This window comes from Rhipicephalus microplus, chromosome 5 (genome assembly GCF_043290135.1).
Source record: "Rhipicephalus microplus isolate Deutch F79 chromosome 5, USDA_Rmic, whole genome shotgun sequence".
NCBI classification, from domain to species: domain Eukaryota; kingdom Metazoa; phylum Arthropoda; class Arachnida; order Ixodida; family Ixodidae; genus Rhipicephalus; species Rhipicephalus microplus.
This window is the reverse complement of record NC_134704.1, coordinates 64,953,808-64,962,862: the sequence shown is the minus strand read 5'-3', so window position 1 is coordinate 64,962,862 and position 9,055 is coordinate 64,953,808. Positions and strand designations below refer to the sequence as shown.

Here is a 9,055-nt window from a genome sequence, read left to right as displayed (position 1 = left end):
TTTTTACGTCCGAAAACCACGATATCATTATGAGACACACCGCAGTAGAGGGCTGCTGAAATTTCGACCGCCTGGTGTTCTTTAATGTGCACTGACATGGCGCAGTACACGGGCCTATATCACTTCGTCTCTATCGAAATATGACTGCCGGGGCCAGGATCGAAACCACGACCATCGCGTCAGTGGCTGAGCACCCTATCCACTGATCCACCGAGGCGGACGGAGCATCTAAATATTCAGAGATGTTTACGATTTTGAAATGCTGAATTCACACTAGCGAATTGCGAAGTGGCACTAGTACCAGGGTTACAATGTGGGAGACTGCAACAAGGAAATGAGGAAGGTAATGCGGCGAATGTAATAAAAATATACCACATTCGAGAACAGCGCAAAAGAAGCTGTCTAAAACCTTGCTTACATTTTGGCGAGAGATCGCACTATACTGGTTTTCACGGTGGCGTTTGATGTCGAAAGAGATACCTCGGAATAGCAGTTTCTGATCATGCCTAAGTTCAGCAACGTAATCTACTTCGTCACAGCCTCCACCAGAATAGCACAGCCATATTCGCCAATACATACACGAAAATAAAAGAAATTATAGTCAAATTCACATAACTGTGAAGCATGCGCATTCGCCAGTGCGTTTACGTTACCCGAAGTATAAGCGACGCAGCTGCTGCTCCACAATAAGCATATAGAGGGCGCCTTTGCCGAGAGGTGAGTAGTGGCAGCTGTGCAATGGGAATGGGGAAGTCTGCGTGTAGCGGTGGCGGTGCAATCTTCAGAATGTGTTGATTTTTTTTTCTTTTTTTCCATAATCTGCGCACTCTCGCTGCTGGCAGCGGGCGAACATGTCGCTCCACTTTCACCTTCACAGAAAGGTCAGGCGCGATAGAGGTGAGTACGGCGTTATTTTTCCTGCGTTACCGAATGCTCCTCTTCTACAGTTATCATTTGTATTGGAAGAGCGATTGAACTGCAATGTGATAACTGATACAGCTTGCGGACATTTGCAAAACCTTCTTCTAAGGATGATTCGTGGGCATTTTTAAACATACCTACTTTTATGTAGCGACAGCCGTAAGTCTGAATTGCATTTATTGGTTACCCGATTTCTGCTGAGTGCCGTAGCCTGAATTATATTCACTGTGTGGAGGAAGTCAATGCATCCAGGCGTTTGTCGACAGCAAAGAGAATGGATTCAATCGAAAATGTCTAGAAAGCGACTTTCGTGTTTCTTTAAATATACGGTTAGTGGGCTCGGGAAACTCAAGAGGGTTCAACTGGATTCAAGGCGACTGTTCTGTAATAACTACCACTAGGGTTCTGTGCACAGAAAGTTGCTTTATTTTCGTTTTCTGTTTTTCCCCCTTACAAGTGCGCAATGTACCCTCCGAGTTGACAACGCAGGAACAAAGCGTTTTATCGATAACTACAGCTTTAGTTTCGATACTCCACGAAAATGTAGTTGGGAAGCGTTCATAATGTTTTGCACGAACGAGAGAGAGAAAGAGAGAGAGCTATTTATTGAAAAGCAGAAATTTTAGCCTGCACGAACGCATGTTCATACGTTGTAGTACACATGCTACCCTGCTCATACACCAGCTTCGTTAGGGCTTGCTGGTTGGCTGATTGTTTTTTAATCGTAGTGAACGAGTGACATCGGTAGAAAAACAAAGGGCGCAGCTTCCTCGTCCATGTTTTATTTGCGGGCTGTTAATCGTCGATTGTGAATTACGCAACACACATGCTCAAAGCCTTTCGTTTGGGAGTGGTCTACCTCATTAGCAACCGGGCGCCTTTATCTATTTATTTAGAAAGAGAGAAAGGTGGAGATGAAGTCCGGAAGGTTAACCATATATTAGCAAATGGCTTGCTACCCAGCCATAGCGTGAGCGAATAGGGGCAATAATGGGGATGTAGCAGTGCACTCACCAACGTAACTGTCTCTAGGCTGAGCGCATTACGCTTTTCACATTACCAGTACGGTTGATAGGGATATAGAGCAATAAATCTTTATTTATTTACGCACCAGCGGCAACGAGATGAAGGGGTTGATGTGATGGACTACAAATCGAATAGACTGGCGTGAGCTGGTAAGTGCTGGTGGCACGGCTCACTTAAAAGTACATTTTTGTGTACTCCTTTGAATCTTTATCCTTCCCTTAGCAATAACTCCGAGTGTCTTAGCCGGGTTTATCAACGGAATCGCTAGCCTAGGTGCCGGATGGCACACGCAATGATCACACATTATAACACATAAACACATGCAAGCCCGCACGTACACACTTTCAGAAGTTGTTATTACTGTTCCGCTAAGATCCTCTAGTCCTTATAGTAACGAGCAGCGGAAGTCCTTCATGTAGCGTAGCGCACAGCCAGTACCTTATTACGATCCAAGTTGGCGACGCAGATCCGAGGTCGATGTGCTTTGCAAACGCAGGTCTGCCTACGGTACAGACTCTGAGCAATAGCAGTGATAGTCAAACACAACGTGTTTCGAGGTGTAGGAGAAGGCTCAGCAAGAGTAACGAGGAAAAATGTCGCTTGGTATACCTTCAGGCCGTAAACAGTTTTGTCTTCATTCAATCTAGGAGCTGACCGAAAAAGCACATGTTTCTAAAGCTTCATAAATAGATTTTGCTGCGTACATAGATGAACGAGCGTCTTTTGATAGTGCACAGCACGTTCTTTCGAGCATACGGGGTCTCGGCGTATTCAGAGGCACGGCCGTCTTTAATATTAGTAGTGCGGACACATTGGCGCGCGGTCTTACAAATTATTCTAGTTTGTTTTATCTAACGAGAAAATACATATGAATGTGAGCAAGCTGACGTGCTGTGAAATAAAAACCAGCGATTAGGTGCCATCCGGCTCAGAAGTGATGTTGTTTGCGTATATTGTAAAAGGTTCTGTCACTAGAAGGGCGACTCTTCTTTGAAATGTGATTATCAACCACTATTAATGTGATATTCATTCATTTTGTTCTGATTCCCCTTTCTTCTGCTTTTCAATTTTTAAATGAGGCTGATGCACGGAGCTAAATTATACGCCACTGGAATGCATTCAAACTGTAAGACCCAAACACTAGAGTGCCGAAAAAGTACAAGCAAGGAAAGCTGGCAATGCCGCAAAGAAAACTGCAGTGCTACCCTGAAGTCCCTCGTTCAGATAAAACTGTGTCTCAGTTCTCATTTATTTTGTTTTTATACGTGCGCGCAGCACACGTACATTCGCAAAGTACATTGAACCCTAACGATGCCACGCACATTCTTGCATTTTTAATAATATTCCCAACCTGGATATTCTTTGATGCTGTTCTCCGCTTGGGCGAGAATTTCATCATACCGAACCACGCTGACAACTGCGCGAAGCAAGCCTGCAACGATTGTTTGATGAGTGATCGACATGGCCACGCAGTCTATCAGAAAAAGCGAGAATAAACACGAATAACTCTCTTTCTATAGCCCGCCCATTGCGCCACAATACATACAAAGCTTCAAACGCAGACGCCTTCTTTCTATTGCACTTGCCTGTTTGATTGTTGTTGTTTTTTTTCGGCGAACAATTCATCTTTTTTGTTAAAACATTCATGCGCCGCACTCTCTTCGCAAGTTCACTAAAACGAGGGATCAGCTGCTACAGAATGCCGTCTACTTTCCGAGACAAAAAACATCGAGATGTGGGCCTTTCCACCGCTTTATTGTTTATTTATTTATTTTTTCATCATTCTCGAGGCTGTTGTTTCCCAGTACGGAGTTGAAGAAACGTGTTGTTATTAGAAAAACTTGTTATTCTCTCGAAAAAAAAAAAACCGCTCGGTTTCGAAAGCATCGGCCCCGGGGCTGGCATGCAACGGCCATCGCACTTCTCCTCCTCTTACTCCTCCTCATCTCTTTGCTGTCTTGAAAGCGTCCTCTCCCCCTTCATTGTAGTGCCGTTCGGCACAGCTGTTGGATGTTGCTGCGGTTGGATGGATTGGCCCCGTCGAAATGGAAGAACAATCGCTTGCTCAAGACGCTCGGACGAACACACACGCCCACGCTCGCACAAAAGAAAGCAAGCGCACAAGGAAACGGTTGGAACCAGGGGCAAGCACCATCGCTTCATGTATGCTGCGCTCGCTAGAACGTTTACCTGACATTAATAAGAGACAAACAACGGGATACAACGGATCAACAAAAGAGGTGGAAATGTTGCATGCCCGTGTACTCAGATACGGGTGCACGTTAAAGACTTTAACCCCAGGTGGTTGAAATTTCTGGAGCCCTCAACTACGGCATCTCTCGTAATCATATGGTTGTTTTGGGACGTTAAACCCCACAAATCAATCAACGGATCAACAAAAAACAATGGCTGCTCTTCACAAAATGATGCAATTATGAAAATGAAGGAACAAGGTTTTTTAAGCATTTCAGCGTGTTCAAAAAATAGCAAAAGTAGACATCTCCCATCCGAGCACTTGTGGAACTCTCCCCTCAGGAGCGTAGCCAGAATTTTTTATCCGGGGGGGGGGGGGGATTACACCACAATTTTTGTATGTTACCTATGCGCTTCTATGTGTGCGTGTGTATGTATGGAAGCAAAATTGAAAAAAAAAGGAGGAGAATTGTACCCCACAAACGTCTCCCCTCTCCTTTTGGCTACGCCCATGCTCACCGCTTGGCGTTGAGACGGCGGAAAGCCCTAAAATCCCTCCACTTCCTCGAGCGGCTGCATTTCCTTACGCAAGCGTTTTGTATAGTTAGGCGAGATCGAATGCAAATGAGCTATCCGCTAGCCTTGCTTCACATCACATTCCAATTTATCGACGTCACGTTTTTGTGTTGCGCTTTTGCGGTTACACTGTGATTCTTCTCTAATCCACCACTGCCACGTGGCATTGGCTCATTAGTAGAGACATCTATTGGCTAATAAAGAAAACGACTAAGTGCCAGTCAATTTGCACTTACTTGTAGGCAAGAAAATGCATATACAGGTGTTAAGCGCTGCTTGTCACTGATTACCGCTAGAGGCTTAAAAAGAAAATTCAACTTCATATTGAGGACGATGCAGTGAGTGATAAAAAATAAAATGATAAGTGTAAGTTTAAAAGACTGGAAGAGAGCAGAATGGGTCAGGACACAATTATGGATTAAAGATATTGTTGTGGAAATCAAGAAGAAGAAACGGACATGGGCTGGGTTTATGTCCAACCACTCTGACTGGACTCTAAGAGAAGGCAAACACACTAGAGGGACTCAGAAAAATAGGTGGGCGGATAAAATTAGGAAATTCGCAGGGATGACATGGAAACAGAAAGCAGAGGATATGGTTTATTGGTGGAACTTGGGAGAGGCCTTTGTCCAGCAGAGGTCGTAGTTAGGCTGATGATGATGATGATGATGACCACTGATGTTTACACGCAAAAGATAAATTTATAAAGATACAATGTTGGTGAAACTGCGATAACTCACCTACTGTGTATCCATGTCAACGGCTGTCTTAGCATCAAAACGTGGCGCCCAGCATTGCGCTTAAACTATTGAATTTAGGCGCTCAGCAGACTGCGGCACTGAAACGCAATTAAGAAAGCGTTGTGAGTTTTGAGTGATGCATGGTAGGTGTACGTGGTGTTTCACCCACTGAGACCTTTTTTTTTCTTGCTTTATGTGTTGATTTATTCACGCATGCAAGATCTTTACTCATTTCAATCAATCATGGGTACACACTCGGAGCCATTTAACTTGATACTCTACATTCCAGCCCCGCCGCGGTGGCCTAGTGGCTAAGGTAATCTGCTGCTGACCCACCGGTCGTGGGATTGAATCCCGGCTGTGGTGGCTGCATTATCGATGGACGCAAAAATGCTGTAGGCCCATAGTGTGCTCGGTGTGCTCAGATTTAGGTGCATGTTAAAGAACCCCTGGTGGTCGAAATCGGCGGAACCCTCCACTACAGCGTCTCTCAGAGTCATATGGTGGTTTCGGGACGTTAAGCCCCACATGTCAATCAATCTTATCACTCTATCACGCATATTCCTTTATCACCACCACTCCAATCCTTCATGTCCCAATTGAACATGTACGTACGCAAACGTAGAATACATTCTCTTCTGATGCTTCGCTGATCTACAATCTCCTGAGGATACTACAGGTGCACTTACCATTCACCTCCCCACTGGCTGGTGTGGTTGACGTCGGCGGCTCTCACCGACGAGACGAGATGAAGTGCCATGATCATCCTGGCAGATAATTATCTCTGAGGTTTAGTCTCACTTCTAACAAAGTTGAGTCTGTCTCTTCTCTATCTCTCTAAACGTATATCGTGTTTATTTTCCTCTTCTCTCAGTGTGACCCATCGAATATCAAAAAAAAAAAAAGTCTGCTTCTCGATTGGGACGGCGTCAGGCTATGTCATGCAACCTGGCAACGAATGGAAGTAAATGACTTTTTTTTTCAAAACATACTTAACTTAATCCGAGCAATAACTATTGAATTGGACGCTAGTCGCCGGTGCCCATACGTCTGATACAACTACAATGCGATGATGCCACCTTTGTTCCTGCAGGGCAGCTGATCGTCGGCGACGGCCACCCTGCAGCTGTATTCTGCGGTGGCATTGTACTTGTGGGAATGTCACTTGATGCTCTGTACTTAGAATAAATCAGCTTCAAAGAAAGAGGGGGGAGAAGAAAAGAGAAGTAGAGAGAAATACTAGGCACAAAGACAAAATACCACGGACGGGCGGGTGTCGCCCAGCAGACAAAGAGTCTACGTCTACATCGACAATGGTATTGAAGGCCTGATGCTATAGCCCCCTACGCACGCGTGCACATCAAAGTATTGGGCGAGGAACCCAAGTCATGTACAACTATGGAAACCCTACTGCCTAGATGACTGGATTATTAATCAGCCTTCGGGTGAAAATATTGCACAACTAAGCTATAGCGAACGTCCAGCGGGCGCACTCGGGTACAAAACGATCCTTTCATAGACCACTCTTAGAACACTCGAGAACGAACGGAGACTACGCAACGAGTGCAGTCACCTTTGTGAGCCTAATAACTGCAACAGAATCGTATCAATGAAAGCCCAAGGCGTATGATTCTCCCCATTGCGACATAAGCGTGCGCACGCGTGAGCGTCCATCCCCCCTCTCCCCGCAGGGCAAAGTACGCGTGAGAGATGAGAGCGCGCGCCGCCGCGACGTGATGATCTGGCGGCGCGCGCTCATTGCGCCATCTCGCTGGTAATGGTGAACACACGATAGTTCCCTTGAGGCGCCCATAGCCAGCGGTAAGTGTTAGATATAAATAGCTTGCTGTTTTATTGTTCAAGGAGGTGCTCCTTCGTAGCTCAGTTGCTGACGCCTCATACTCACAAGCAACGGGTCGAATGTTCGATTCCACGCGATGTAGTCTTTTTCTGGATTATTTCTCTTTCTTGCGTTTTCGTATATATAGATACGTATACATGCACGGTGAATGACGGCGACGCTGACGCCGGCGCCAAAATCCAGTCTAAAGTGTTCATATACCTGCTATCACAATAAAAGTTAAAAGAATGATATATTGCGTGCTACATCTCCGCGAGGCACCACAGGAGTATTCAATTTGTTTTTTAGCGCTGTAGATTCTTTGCACTGAATTTCTGTCACGTGTTTTTCCGTTCCAGCATTTTTCTCTGTCGAATATAAATTTCCGCTGATAGAAGGCAAATATGAAGAGCCTGGTGCTGCTTTTCTTCGTCATTTGCACCGTGCTGTTCACGAAGCACATCCCGCGTTGGAAGGATTCCTTGACGGATGAAGAAAGGCGGTAAGATTTCAATCCTGTTTGAATAAACTCTCGGATGAACAAAACCTACTTTTCATATTTGTGTGAAACAGGATAGAGAACTTCGTTTACTCCTTTTAGCTATGTCAGCAGTAAATTTCCAGACGTATGATATTCATTCTCTCTATGTTACAGTAAGCTTTGTTTTTTGATATTTTACAATCTTGCTGTCATAAGAAAAGCAGTGGCTCTCGCTTTAAAAAAAACATCCTAGTTCTTAATCGATTTAGTGAGTCCTGGTATTTCATGTACGTAAATCTCAGAAACAAAGCGCAGGCAAAATTTTGCCTTCAGATTACTTTTTTTTCTGCTCATTTTTGCAGGCGACTGGACAAACCACTTTTTTTGACGCCATTGCTGGAGTCCAACGACACTGAAAAGGCACGGCGCCTGAGCAAAGTCACCCTATTTGAGAAAGAGCACGGCGTTGAAGCGTACTCGGGTTACATCACGATCAACAAGACTCTGGGGAGCCATCTCTTCTTCATGCTGACAAAAACTAAGGTAATCTCTTGCTCCGTCACATTTTCTGAATCATTCGCGTGGTTCTTAGGCACGCAACCAGACTGCATCTCGCTTAGTTTTGTCTTTATGTTATCTATTTATTTCTGCGTGTTCACGCGTAACTGGAACTGGAATAATACGTCCGTGATATCTGGGCGTAAGACCTATACTCCCGAAACCTGGGCGTAAGAGTAGTACTGAACGTAATGATCATCATCATCAGCAGCAGCAGCATCATCATCAGCCTGACTACGTCCACTGCAGGACAAAGGCCTCTTCCATGTTCCGCCAGTTAACTCGGTCCTGGGCTGGCTGCTGCCAATTTATACCCGCAAACTTCCTAATCCCATCTGCCCACCTAACCTTCTGTCTCCCCCTAACCCACTTGCCTTCTCTGGGAATCCAGTTAGTTACCCTTAATACCCGGGCGTAAAACCTGTGCTCACGATGCCTGGGCGTTAGACGTATCTCTCACATAAGAGGCTTTTGTTTTAAGAAATAGAGTCCGCCTTGGTAGCGTAACGGTTACGGGGTTCAGCCGATGACCCGAAGTTCAGGGATACGAACCCGGTGGCGAAATGTTGGAGGCCCGTGTACTGTGCAATGCCAGCGCACGTTAAAGGACACCAGATGGTCAAATTTTGCGGAGCCTTATTCCCCGTACGGCGTCCCTCAGAATCACATCCCGCTTTTGGAATGCAAACCATATGGATATTATTTGGCCTTTGAAAAGGG

The 9,055-nt window shown here is 45.3% G+C and overlaps 1 protein-coding gene across 4 annotated transcripts in view; it reads left to right on the top strand.

The window, feature by feature from the left end:
* Positions 1–793: 793 nt before the first annotated feature.
* LOC119174446 (venom serine carboxypeptidase) overlaps positions 794–9,055 on the top strand; it is a 103,519-nt gene continuing 95,257 nt past the window's right edge. For 3 of the 4 annotated variants that reach the window (XM_075895627.1, XM_075895628.1, XM_037425342.2), the window contains exons 1-3: positions 794–897; positions 7,656–7,798; positions 8,140–8,320. In XM_075895627.1, the coding sequence (XP_075751742.1) occupies positions 7,701–7,798; positions 8,140–8,320 (279 nt within the window). In that variant the 5' untranslated portion in view covers positions 794–897; positions 7,656–7,700. Of the gene's footprint in view, positions 898–928; positions 1,081–7,655; positions 7,799–8,139; positions 8,321–9,055 lie in introns of those variants that run through there. The other variant, XM_037425343.2, reaches the window with a different exon arrangement.